Genomic DNA, 14,106 nt, shown 5'->3' with positions numbered 1-14,106 from the left:
TCTGGAGGAACAAAAGATGTTGGAGGAATCAATATCTGGCAATGGGAACATAGCGGGATGTATCTCTGATCCCTTCTACTCTCCACCAGCCATTGAACGGTTTTGGCATATGCTATCACAACAGCCCCCGGTGGCGCAGTGGGTTAAAGCACTCAGCTGCTGAGCTTGTTGATCTAAAGGTCGCAGGTTCAATTCCGGGGAGCGGCGTGAGCTTCCGCTGTCAGCCCTAGCTGCTGCCAACCTAGCAGTTCGAAAACATACAAATGTGAGTAGATCAATAGGTACCACTCCGGCGGGAAGGTAACGGCGCTCCATGCAGTCATGCCGGCCACATGACCTTGGAGGTGTCTACGGACAAAGCTGGCTCTTCGGCTTAGAAATGGAGATGAGCACCACACCCCAGAGTCAGACATGACTGGACTTAATGTCAGGGGACTACCTTTACCTTTTATCACAACAGCACAGTGAGTCTTGGGACTGATGACAGGTGGAGTTGTAATGGAGTTCCATATGTTCCCATATGTGCATGATCTTAGCCACAGAATGGAACATCTCTTGCACGTGTACAAAAATGTATTCATTATGGAGGAATGAGTTGTGTCTCAGGTGGAATTCATGGTCACAATTCATCACAATTCACGATGATCACAAATAGTCATGCGTGTTTCACACAGATTGCTCCTTCAATATTTCCTCATCGCACCATTCACTATTTAGCCTTAGATCTATTTGTTTTGCCATACAGCCAAAGCTCACAGGATTGAAATGCTTCAACACACTGTCTTTTGCCTCAGGCTGAGCTGAGTCAGAATCCGCAAAGCTGCAGAGAATAGGGTTTTCCAAGCAACATTTAAAAAAACTGTTATAATGTTTGAGCTGTCTATTATAATCCTAAATTATTTGGAATGTGTTAGTCTTGAATGAACATTTAATGTCTACTAGATTTATAAAGATCTGCTCCTGGTAGAGCTAAAAACTACAAGAAGTAATTTGTGATTTTTTTTTCATATGACAGCTCTGTTAATGTAATGCAGAAAAAAGTAAAAGTTTTCCACTTCTTAAATGCTGGTGCATTATATCAAGGATGGAGAAAACATTTGGCTGGTGGACACTGCAGTCCCACCTTGGAGAGGGAATCCTCCCAGTTGGTGTGACATCAGAGACCAGCTCCGCCAATCAGTGCAAAGCCAGGTCCATCATGAGCAGGAAAAACATAAGACCTTACTGTATTAAAATGTCTGTTTTATTTGTATCAAACATGCCAGCTTCTTTGGATGGCATATTGTTAGCTGACTGGACTGAATAAAATACCTTGGTGGTTTCTTCTTCGTCAACTGGTAAGATTTCTTGATTGGGGAACATTGGGTTATAGCTTCTTAGTCTCACCAGGATGGCTGCACAGGCAGCCTGCTGCTGGTACCTATTATTACTTAGCAGATCTTGGTATCTGCACATTGGGTTTCACTATCCACTATACGGATCTCACTATTCCAATTGCTCAATTTCACTGTTTACTAAAACATCTCTCCAAATTCTTGAATACTACTGCAAACAAGCTAAATATCAATTTTAGCAAATCAAAAGTTCTTGTTTTTGAATGCAAATATACAAAATACAAGTGGTCTACCGGGAAATCTCTCTTAGAGCAAGTAAAAAATCTTCCAGTATCTTCTACCATCATGGAAAAAATCTTCTACCATCATGGAAAGAACATAGAGAAATTGTGACCAAAAAAGCTAAAGCTGGCTGAGCTGCTATACTAAGGTTTTACTACAACATGTTCCCTCGGCATTAAAATTGCTTTGAAACTTCTCTTCGATGCAGCCATTTGGTGGGAAAACATGTATGTACACTCAGAGTCCAAGAAAGGTTTATAAGAGACCTGTTAAACATTCCTAACGCAGTCCTGTTACTAGAAACGGGTGAATGCCCACTAAGCACAAGGACCTGGATTCTGAAAATGAATCTTTGGCTGGAAACAATTGTATTCAAATAGGGAATGGGCCTTTCACAGCATATCCCATCCGAAACCATTAAACCTCTTTGGGCAAGGACAGCCACTCGGAAAGCAACTTCAGAGAATTAGCCATCAGCAGCGGCATTGCCCAGAGGACGCCTGTGGGAGGCTTCTCTCGTGTTCCTGCATGGGATGCTGGAGCTGACAGATAGGAACTCACTCCATCTCACAGATTCAAACTGCTGACCTACAGGGTTTAATCCATTGTGCCATCGCGGCGCCATAGATTTCTCAGTGGTCAGTCCCAAATGAGAGATAACCTAACCACCTGCAATTCATTACTTTGTGGTGTGATGTAACAAACACAGCTGGGAGGAAATCTAAAACAATCCTATCCACAAGAGGCCTTCTTAAGGATCGGGGAAACCACAGAATGTGCACCCCACCTATTAGTCATAATAGCGAATTCTGTAAACTCTAGTCTTAGCAGCAGCCCAGACTCCAGGGTGAGAAGCAGAGAAAAATGATAAAATAGGATCATAATGATTTCTTTCGAGACAAATCTGTAGGTATAGCTTTATTGACATTTACCATGTTCTATTTTGAGCAACCTTTTTCTTTTCACAAAAGCCTGCTGATCTCAGTGGTTCCTTTGGATTATTAATCACTAGAAGGGAAAAAAATAGGCATTAGTTATGTTTGATAATCCAAACAATTATAATTTCAAACGCTATCTCATAAAACACATTCCCAAGCCTCTCGGGCTAAAGAAGAGGTGGGCAAAATGTTCCCTCCGAAATGCAGGCAAGCTGTTTGGCACCCTAAGTCCCAACATCATCCATCTTTGGAGAAAAAGAGATAGACTGGATCATCTCAAAGTCTGTAGGAAAAGCTTTTAAATAGGACACTCCCATATATATGCTCTGTTCATTTTGATTGACCTCATAACTCAAAATCCACTGGATGAACTGCCACCAAATTTGGCCACAAGACACTTATTAACCCAAGGAGTGACCATCACTCATAATAAGTTGATTTTGTCATTTGGGAGTTGTAGTTGCTGGGATTTATAGTTCACCTTCAATCAAAGCGCATTCCGAACTCCACCAATGATGGAATTGAACCAAACTTGGCACAGGACTCCCACAACCAACAGATAACACTAGACGGGTTTGGTGGGCATTGACCTTGAGTTTGGAAGTTGTAGTTCACCTACATCCAGAGAGCATGGTGGACTCAAACAATGAAGGATCTGGACCAAACTTGGCACAAATACTCCATATGCCCAAATATGAACACAGATGGAGTTTGGGAGAAATTTTGTTATTGTTCATTCATTCAGTCGTCTCCGACTCTTCGTGACCTCATGGACCAGCCCACGTCAGAGTTCCCTGTCGGCCGTCACCACCCCCAGCTCCTTCAACGTCAGTCCAGTTACTTCAAGGATGCCATCCATCCATCTTGCCCTTGGTCAGCCCCTCTTCCTTTTGCCTTCCACTTTCCCCAGCATAATTGTCTTCTCTAGGCTTTGCTGTCTCCTCATGATGTGGCCAAAGGAGAAATAGACTTTGACATTTGGGAGTTGTAGTTACTGGGATTAATAGTTCACCTACAATCAAAGAGTGTTCTCTACTGCTATGATGAGATGCTAGATTGCTCTCTGGCAAAGGTTTTATCTAGTCTCCCTAATCAACAAATCTCAAATTTTCATAGAATGGCAGTTAAAAAGTGTAAGGGAAAACTACCCTAAAATAAAAAGCAGAGCATCCAAAAACAAACAGGATACAAAAGTTAAGCATCAGTTCACTAGCAAGCAGTGTGTGAAGTGCCATGTGATATACCTGTAAAGAATTCAGAGCTTGGGAGGCAAATATGCAGAGTCCAATCTTTAAAAAATAACAAAGTGTTTATTTACAGTAGTAATAATAATAGGAAATAACTGCATTTCTTAATAGTAAAGAATTGGGTCTGAGCTACTCTAATATCCATCTCTTCTAAGGTTTCAAAGAGAGGGAAAAACACCAATCACAACATCTCTCCTGACACACAAGCAGAGAGAAATCTCAAAGCACACAGCACATAAGAAGGTAGAAGTCAGATTCAAAAAGCTTGCAGTAAAAAAGCATCCATTTTAATCATTTTAAACAACCAATCAGAATGAGAGCACAAACAGAGATGAGAGAAGAAAAAGAATTCCAAGAAAACGGAATCAACGTGCTGTTATTTTAAAAGGACTGTAGCTCCACATAAATCAGTTGCCATGTTTCCTGTCACCTTGCACAGACGTAACAGTATGATTCTACTTTAACTGCCAGGATAGCACCATACAGAGGACCTGGAATTTGTAGTTTGTTGAGGAGAGTGTGGTGGAAGTTCCTTCCTTGGAAACTTTGAAACAGAGGCTGGATGTCCATCTGTCAGGGATACTTTGATTGTGCTTTTCCTGCATGGCAGGGGGTTGAACTAGATGGCTCATGTGGTCTCTTCCAACTATTATTATACTATTATGCTACTATTATTATTATACGAGGGTTGAATAAAAAGTAATATCTCCACCTTCATAATTCCTCAACAGATGGCAGTACTGGTATGTGGCAGGTACTGGCTTGTTCAGAAGACTCTCCTCTACAGTTCCATTTTGGTGGGAAGTCTTAGCTTTGAACAGTTGTGTTGTTAAAGTGCGAAGTATGTCACCTCAACATCTTTAAACTTATTCGCCAACAACGCACAGTACTCACGTCAACACAATCACCATAAATAGCTTGCATTCTCTGATTAATCTCCTTTGGGTTTTTTTTTTTGTCATGTCAGGAGCAACTTGAGAAACTGCAAGTTGCTTCTGGTGTGAGAGAATTGGCTGTCTGCAAGGACGTTACCCAGGGGACGCCCGGATGAATTGATATTTTTATTATCCTTGTGGGAGGCTTCTCTCATGTCCGCGCCTGAGGAGCTGAAGTTGATAGAGGGAGCTCATCCGCCTCTCCTCGGATTCGAACCTGCAACCTGTCGGTCTTCAGTCCTGCCGGCACAGGGGTTTAACCCACTGCGCCACTGGGGGCTCCTTTGGGGTGACACCTTCTGCTGTCAAGAATTCAATGACTGCACTTTGCTTAAGTCTCATTGACTGACCGTCTGCGCAGGGTTCCATACTTAGCACTTTAACAACACAACCATTCAGTGCTAAAGTTTCCTGCCAAAATGGAACTTTAAAGGAGAGTCTACTGAACAAGCCAGTACCTGCCACATACCAGTACTGCCATCTGTTAAGGAGTTACGAAGGTGGAGGCATTACTTTTCATTCAACCCTCGTATGATTCTATGACTGCTGGATAAGCATGAAAGAGAGAACAAAGAGGAAGAAGGAGAGAAGAGGTAGGTCCACTTTCTTTGAGCTTTACCTACACACCACAGGCTTCACCCACCACCAGGATGCAGCTCTTAGCAGAATACCCTTACGAAATGCATACTTTGTCATGAAAAAAAGGTGTCCTTGTTTTGCATTAGGGAATATGTGATGCATCAGACAATTACAAAGCACTTACCAGCCAATAAAATCTCGTGCCTTCCAGGCATCAATAACTTCAGCTATGTTCCCCACAACCTTCCCATTGGGTAAGGTCAGATCATCTGAACTGTTGCCATTAAAATTTCCACAGGACGCAATCAGCTTCCCCTCTAGTGCTTCTTTGACCTTCACTGTCACTTCACCTTTGAGGTCAAAAAGGACCTGCAGGGATGTCCCATGGCTGAGGGTGACAATGTTGTCAGAGAAGCGCACAGATATGACTTCAGAGACAATTGCTGGAAGCTGCACTGGCTGACCATTCACCTGCAATAAACAAGCAGAGAAAGAACATGTCATGTAGATGAATGACTTCACTCAATAATCCAGGCAGAAGACATGTGGTTCTCTGGATGTTGCCAGACTGCAACTTTCCATCATCTCTTACCAGCATAGTTAGGGAGAAGGTCACATATCCACCTTCTAATTCAGTGTTTCTCAACCTTCCTAATGTTGTGACCCCTTAATACAGTTCCTCATGTTATGGCGACCCCCAACCATAATTTTTGTTGCTACTTCATAACTGTATATTTGGTACTGTTACGAATCGTAATGTAAATATCTGAAATGCAGGATGTATTTTCATTCGCTGGACCACATTTGACACAAATATCCGATACATCCAAATTTTAATACTGGTGGGACTGAGAGGGGGACTGATTTTGTCATTTGGGAGTTGTAGTTGCTTGGATTTATACTTCACCTACAATCAAAGGGCATTCTGAACTCCAACAATGATGGAATTGAACCAAACTTGGCACACAGAACTTCCATGATCAGCAGAAAATACTGGAAATCTTTGGAGGGCATTGACCTTGAGTTTTAGAGTTATAGTTCATCTACATCCAGAGAGCATTGTGGACTCAAACAATAATGCATCTGGACCAAACTTGGCACGAATACTCAATATACCCATATGTGAACACTGGTGGAGTTTGGAGAAAATAGACCTTGACATTGGGGAGTTGTAGTTGCTGGGATTTATATTTCACTTACAATCAAAGAGCATTCTGAACCTCAATAGATATGGACCAAACTTCCCACACAGAACCCCCATGACCAACAGAAAATACTGGAGGAGTGAGGGCTTTCCAGATTTCTACATACCCAAACTTCCTTGCCCCTGCTAATGGCAATAAAGGTCTCTCGGAAGAAGACATAAACTGCAGCGCCTGCCATCACTTCACCATCTCCAGACTCTCTCACATTCACCAACACTCAGAACCAGCCACTGGCTGAAGCATCACGGAGAGAAGCAATCTCGTATATGCCATTGTACAGAATTTCCCCCGAGGCACCATCAAAAGTGGTGAGCTGGCCTCCTGGGGCAAGGATGCACTGGGCTTCCTCAGTCACACAGCCACGGGTGCCATTCTTGAGTGCACATGTCTTCCCTTTGCCACAGCTGAATCCTTCACAGGCAAGCCAACTTGAGGCATGGCAGGTGCATTTCTCAGAGCAGTCCTTGGATATAACTGTTTCTTCAGCCTACAGAAAGAAAAATAATTCATTATAAGCTCCATTCTACAAATGAAGCTTTGCTTTCAAAATGTACATTGAGGGTTTTGCCCTGCTAGGATAGCTTTAGTTTCATATTTTGTGTGTGTGCACTTCTTTTTTAAAATATGAAAAAATGCTGTTGGGGTTTTGAATGCAACACAATGAAAAAGTTCTGTTCAGCCCTGTCATTAATAATAATAATAATAATAATAATAATAATAATAATAATAATATTGTCGAAGGCTTTCATGGCTGGAATCACTAGGTTCTTGTGGGGGTTTTCAGGCTATAGGGCCATGTTCTAGAAGCATTTCTCCTGACATTTCGCCTGCATCTATGGCAAGCATCCTCAGAGGTAGTGAGGTCTGTTGGAATTAGGACAATGGGTTTATATATCTGTGGAATGTCTTGGGTGGGGCAAAGAGCTCTTCTCTGCTGGAGCTAAGTGTGAATGTTTCTACTGACCACCTTCATTAGCATTTGAAGGCCTGGCTGAGCCTGGGAAAATCTTTTGTTGAGAGGTGTTAAGATGTGCCTGGTTGTTTCCTCTCTGCTGTTTTGCTGTTGTAATTTTAGTTTTTTAATACTGGTAGCCAGATTTTGTTCATTTTCATGGTTTCTTCCTTTCTGTTGAAATTGTCCACATGCTTGTGGATTTCAATGGCTTCTCTGTGTGGTCTGACATGGTGGTTGTTGGTGTGGTCCAGCATTTCTGTGTTCTCAAATAATATGCTGTGTCCAGGCTGGTTCATCAGGTGCTCTGCTATGGCTGACTTCTCTGGTTGGAGTAGTCTGCAGTGCCTTTCATGTTCCTTGATTCGTGTTTGGGCAATGCTGCATTTGGTGGTCCCTATGTAGACTTGTCCACAGCTGCATGGTATACGGTAGACTGCAGAGGTGAGAGGATCCCTCTTGTCCTTTGCTGAACGTAGCATTTGTTGGATTTTCTTGGTGGGTTTGTAGATTGTTTGTATGTTGTGTTTCCTCATCAGCTTCCCTATGCGGTCAGTGGTTCCCTTGATGTATGGCAGGAACACTTTTCCTCTGGGTGGATCTTCATCTTTACTCTCGTGGCTTGTTCTTGGTCTTGCAGCTCTTCTGATGTCTGAGGTGGAGTAAAGATGAAGATCCACCCAGAGGAACAGTGTTCCTGCCATACATCAAGGGAACCACGGCAAAACCCCTCCTGATTCGAGTAACTTCTTGGTAAACAGAATGAGGGGCTAGCCAACAATGGACCTCGATACAGCATCCCTTTTGGCCTAATTGCACACCTCTATGGTGTATGCCTGTGCATGTGTGTGTGCATGACAGAGAAAGTGAATGTTTATTCTGTGATATAAAAACAAGATAAAAGAAACTTGTCAGTGTTTAAAAATAAAATGTGATGAAATATATAAAAGAAAAAAAGCAGTCAGAAAACTGCATCATTAAGCACAGCAGTCGTGGGACCTACCTTGATGTAGTGGCCATTGTGCATACAGCCACACTGATTCATGGGCACACATGCTTCCCCATCAGAGACATAGCCAGCATTGCACTGGCATCCTTCAAAGCATTTTGTGGTACATTGTAGGGGCGCAGAGAGGCCTGCACAGGTAAGATCACAGGACCTGGTACATAGCTCATAGTGGCTGTTTGCTGGGCAAGTGAGAGCTGGAAAGAAAGGAGAACCTCAGTAATAGTATCACTGACCAAATTATCTGATTCTTTTGCTTTTGGGAACTATCAAAAAATGATTCAAGGGCATGAGCAATAGCAACTGAATTATTTTCACTACAATGAACTAAAGTGATGCTACTTGACAGTGATTGACGAAGGTCTCCTGATGTTGTCAAGGGATTGGAAGAGGTATTACTTTCAGCCATTGACAAAATTTATAAGATGCCAAGTCAGAAATCCAGAAAAGACAAAGACAAAGACCGTGATAAGGAAGAGAAGAAAACTAACATAGAAACCCCTAGGAGAGGATCAGGACAGGAAGAACCAGCACCCACATTAAAGGATGTGATAAAGATCCTCCAGAATCTATCGGAGAAAAATGACAATTTAAAAGAACAACAAGAGAAGATAATGGAAAAACAAGATAAGCTTCAGGAGGATCAACAGAAGATGGAGAAGAAACTCTCAAAGGAACTAGGAGAACTGAAGAGTGAAATGAAAAAAGAAATTGTAGACCTACAGAAAGAAATGAAAGAACTAAAACAAGGAAACCAACAGATAACAATAGCACAGGAACAACAAAAACTAAGGATGGACAGAATAGCCGAAAAAAGTGATAGACTGGAGAGACAACAAGAAAAACACGAACAAAGTCTTATGGAATTCCAACTGAGATATAGAAATGTGACAGAGGAAGCAAATGAGAATATTAGACAAACAATAATTCAAATAACGGCAAAATTAATGAACTGCGATGAAAGCCACATTGAGGACTTAACAGATAGGGTCTTTAGGATCTCAACGAACTATGCAAGGAGAAATAAGACAGACAGGGACGTCATAGTACACCTAACAAAGAAAACAACACGCGATGAGATACTGAGACAGAATAATAGAACACCAATTTACCACAAAGGGAAGAAAATAGCTATATTGAAAGAAATCCCATCATCAGCTCTCGAAAAAAGAAGAAAATATCTCTTCTTAACAGAGGAACTGAAAAAAAGAGAGATAAGATATAGATGGGAGAGAAACGAGGGTATTATGACAACTTTTAAAGGAGAAAGATTCTGGCTCACATCAGAGGAGAAAGCTAGAAACTTCTATGATATGCTAACGAAAAACACTGAAGAGAAACGAACAACGGATAGGGGAAACCCAAATAAAAGAGCCAGACCAAATTCTCCAAACACCTCGGATGCCTGGGAAGAGCCAAGCAATCAAACCAAACTTAAACGAGATAGACCAGAGGAGGTGGAAAATGACGTGACAAAACAAAAATCAAGAGATGGAGTGGAGGCTTAAATGTTATTCGAACAATGTCAATGGGCTGAATTCGCCCAAAAAAAGAAAGAAGATCTTCAACCAAATTAGAAAAGGGAACTATGACATAGTCGCACTCCAAGAAACTCACATCTCACAGAAACATAGTACACATTTAGTGCAGAAACACATAGGAAAAGAATTCTGCTCATCGGCAATTGAGAAAAAGAAAGGGGTAGTGATCTATGCTAGAGAAAACTTAACAGCAAAAATGGCCTTTAAGGACACAGAAGGCAGAATAATAGGGATCATACTAGAGAAAGGTAACCAAAAGTTACTAATCTGTAACATCTATGCCCCGAACGGGCCCAAAGGGAAATTTATCAAGAAGCTAAAAGAATTACTCTCAGAACAAGAAACCCAAGATATGATCGTACTGGGTGACTTCAATGGGGTTATAAATAGTAAAATGGATAGAACCTCGAAAGAGAATGGGAAAAAAAGACAAAACCATCAAGGAAGATTACCCGAAAGCCACCTCAACTTGAAAGATGATCTAGGCCTCCAAGACACATGGAGGATCCACCATGACTCAGAGCACGACTTCACATTCCATTCAAGTAGGTACAATACCTGGTCCAGGATCGATATGATCTGGACAACTAAAACATTAACCCCATTGGTAGACAAAATAAAAATCCTGGCAAGAAAGGAATCAGACCATTGCCCAATGGAGATGCTTATCAACTATAAACTTAAAATTGGAAAGTGGAGATTAAATGAAAATCTATTACGTTCGGAAGGAGAGATAATTAATAATAGGAAAATCTTGAAAGAATACTTCGAGCTTAACAAAACTCAAGAAGTGGAGAAGATCACTGTTTGGGATGCAAGCAAAGCAGTGATACGCGGGCATTTCATTCAACAAAATGCCAGAAAGAAAAAATTAAAGACCCAGCAGCTAGACAAAATCCAACACGAAGTTGAAAGAGTAGAGAAAGAATTTAAAAAGGCTCCGGGTGATAAAAAACTTAAACAGGACCTGCAAATACTGAACAAACAAAGAAGACATTTAGAGATGGAAAAGACAGCGAATGACCTAAAATATATGAAACAATACAATTTTCAAAATGCCAACAAACCAGGTAGATGGTTAACAAGAAGAATTGGAAAGAAGAAACAAGCACAATGCATCACTGAAATTAAAAAGGATGATAAGATCTTCACTAAAGACCTAGACATACAAAACCAATTCCTCAAATATTATAAGGGTCTGTATAAGAAAGAGATGATAAGAAAGGAGGATATCCAAATCTATTTGACCAAAGCAAAAATACAGAAAATAACAGACAACCAACGAGAAACCCTAAATAAAGACATCACAGATGAAGAAATAGAGAAGGCGATTAAAAAATTAGATGGAAACAAAGCACCGGGCCCTGATGGCCTCTCTGCGATCTACTACAAGGCCCTAAAAGAAGAAATAAAACCTCACCTAAAAGAAATAATGAATCAGATAATGCAGGGGGAGAGAATGCCAGATTCGTGGAAAATGGCTAACATAACTCTGATTCGCAAAGAAAACGCAGACCCTAAAAACACAAAAAATTACAGACCTATATCTCTCCTGAATATCGATTATAAAATCTTTGCCGACATTATAGCAGAAAGACTAAAAGCTTTCTTGGTAACTTGGATCCATGAAGACCAAACAGGTTTTCTACCCAACCGTAACATAAAAGAAAACGTCAGAAACATCATAGACATCATAGAATACTATGAGGTGCACAACGAAAAAGAACTGGCACTTCTGTCCATAGATGCCGAGAAAGCCTTTGACCGGCTAAACTGGGACTTTTTCAAACTTCTCCTCAAAGAATTAGACATGGGCTATGCATTTATAAACGCCATCGAAGAAATCTATAAAGAACAGGAGGCAAATCTATGGATAAACGGGCAGGCTTCAAGAAATTTCAGGGTAGAGAAGGGCACGAGGCAGGGCTGCCCGTTGTCTCCGCTCATATTTATTCTGGCTATGGAGATTCTGTTAAATAACGTGAGAGAGGACGAAAATTTGAGGGGCCTCAAAATAAGAAAGGAGACGTACAAGCTGCGAGCATTCGCAGATGATCTGATTTTTATTATAGAAGACCCACTCCCCAATATTGTAAAATGGGTACAAAAAATAGAAGAGTTCGGCGCTGTCTCAGGCCTCAAAGTAAACAAAGAAAAATCAATGCTTCTAACTAAAAATGTTACCAAAGTAAGACAGAATGAGCTAGCGAAACTGAGAGACATGAAAATCACTCAAAAAATCAAGTATTTAGGAATATTTATAACAGCTAAAAACACACAACTGCTACAAAACAACTACGACACCAAATGGAAAGAGATACAAAAAGACCTAAAGAATTGGAGAAATCTGAATCTATCATTGCTGGGAAGGACATCTGTCATAAAGACGAACGTCCTCCCCAGGATGTTATATCTCTTTCAAAACGCCCCAATAGTCAGGAAAGGCCAAATGCACAAAGAATGGAATAAAGAAATAAGAAAATTTGTCTGGAATAATAAAAAACCGAGGATTAGCTACACCAATTTAATAGATGAAAGAAGAAGAGGAGGCCTGGGAATGCCCGACTTGGAATTATACTTCGAAGCCAGCGGACTAGAATGGGTGAAGGAATGGATATTATTAAGAAACAGAAGATTACTGATACTAGAAGGGCACGAATTACGAACTGGATGGCATGGGTATCTATGGCACGGGAAGAAAGCCATAGAAAAGAACTTCGGAAACCACATCGTCCGCTCAGCCCTCCTGAGGATTTGGAACAAGTACAAACAAAGGATCCATAGCAAAACCCCGCAATGGTTATCACCTCTGGAGGCGTGCCATAGACGAGAGCTAGGCTGGAATGAATGGCCCTCTTACAAGGATCTCTTAAAGAAAGAACAAAGGGAAGTAAAGCTGAAAACGCAAGAAGAAATAAGACTAAACTTCCCAAGGATATCCTGGCTTCACTACCTTCAGATAAAGGAACACTTTAAGAAAGACTCAAACCTGGGCTTTGAAGAGAAAACATCACCATGGCAAAAAATCTTTGAAAGCACAAAGAAGGTAATAACAAAGATCTATCAACAATTACTGCTATGGAGTACTGAAAGAGAACAAATAAAATATTGTATGATAAAGTGGGCCGGGGATCTAAAAAGAACTGTACTTCTAGAGGAATGGGAGTCATTATGGACCAAAAAGTTAAATTATATGTACGCATACGACTTCAAAGAAAACCTAATGAAGATGTTTCACCAATGGTATATGACCCCAGAAAAAGTAGCTAAATTTAACAGAAATTCAAGTGACAGATGCTGGAAGTGCGAGAGACATAAAGGGACGTTTATACATATATGGTGGTACTGTAAGACCGCTCAGGTCTTCTGGAAAGAAATCCACACCATGTGCCAGATAGTGCTATCAAAAAAAATACCCTTCAAACCAGAACGATTCCTACTAAGCTTCACAGACGACTCTTGGAGTAATAATGAGGAAAAAATCTTTGTCTATATCACCACTGCAGCACGCTTGAGCTATGCAAAAGTATGGAAACAGAAAACAAGACCCCTCAAAATAGAATGGATAAAGAAAATCTTAGACACAATGAACATGGATAAGTTAACCTTCCTAATATCTAAAATACAAAATAAACCGAGGAAGATGACAGACTGGAAACCAGTGAGAACATGGCTGAAAGAAAACAAAATAAAGGTATTAATTTAGGGGGGAAAGAAAGAGAGAAAGAAAGAGAGAAAGAAAAAAGAAAATGTGAAGAGACAGTAATGAAATAAATCAGAAAAGTAGAAACGACCCACCTCCTATGAAGCTATAAAGAGACTCTATACATCTAAGAGGAAAGGAATTACACAGAAAAATCCCGCACAGAAGAGGAACGGAAGAAGACAGCCCCCCCCAAAACCCCTCTTCCCTAAGCCCCCTTCCCTAAACACCATCCCCTTCCTCCCACCCCCTCACCCCTATACCCCCCTTCCCCCCCTTATTTCCTTCCCCCCCCTCTTCCCCCCCCCAACTTATTTTATTCAGTGTTGTTTATAGAAAATCTACTAATAAAAATTTATTATAAAAAAAAATTATAAAATCCTA

At 40.9% G+C, this 14,106-nt stretch overlaps 1 protein-coding gene across 1 annotated transcript in view; it reads right to left on the bottom strand.

Moving 5' to 3' along the window:
• Positions 1-2,557: 2,557 nt before the first annotated feature.
• The window catches only part of LOC137095639 (IgGFc-binding protein-like), a 47,934-nt gene continuing 36,385 nt past the window's right edge, over positions 2,558-14,106 (bottom strand). Inside the window, 4 exon segments of the mRNA XM_067462397.1 lie at positions 2,558-2,624; positions 5,500-5,786; positions 6,627-7,007; positions 8,476-8,675. Coding sequence (XP_067318498.1) covers positions 6,738-7,007; positions 8,476-8,675 — 470 coding nt within the window. The 3' untranslated portion in view covers positions 2,558-2,624; positions 5,500-5,786; positions 6,627-6,737.

Source organism: Anolis sagrei, chromosome Y (assembly GCF_037176765.1).
Source record: "Anolis sagrei isolate rAnoSag1 chromosome Y, rAnoSag1.mat, whole genome shotgun sequence".
Lineage (NCBI taxonomy): Eukaryota > Metazoa > Chordata > Lepidosauria > Squamata > Dactyloidae > Anolis > Anolis sagrei.
Note: the sequence above shows the minus strand (reverse complement) of the source record. Positions and strands in the feature narration are given on the sequence as shown.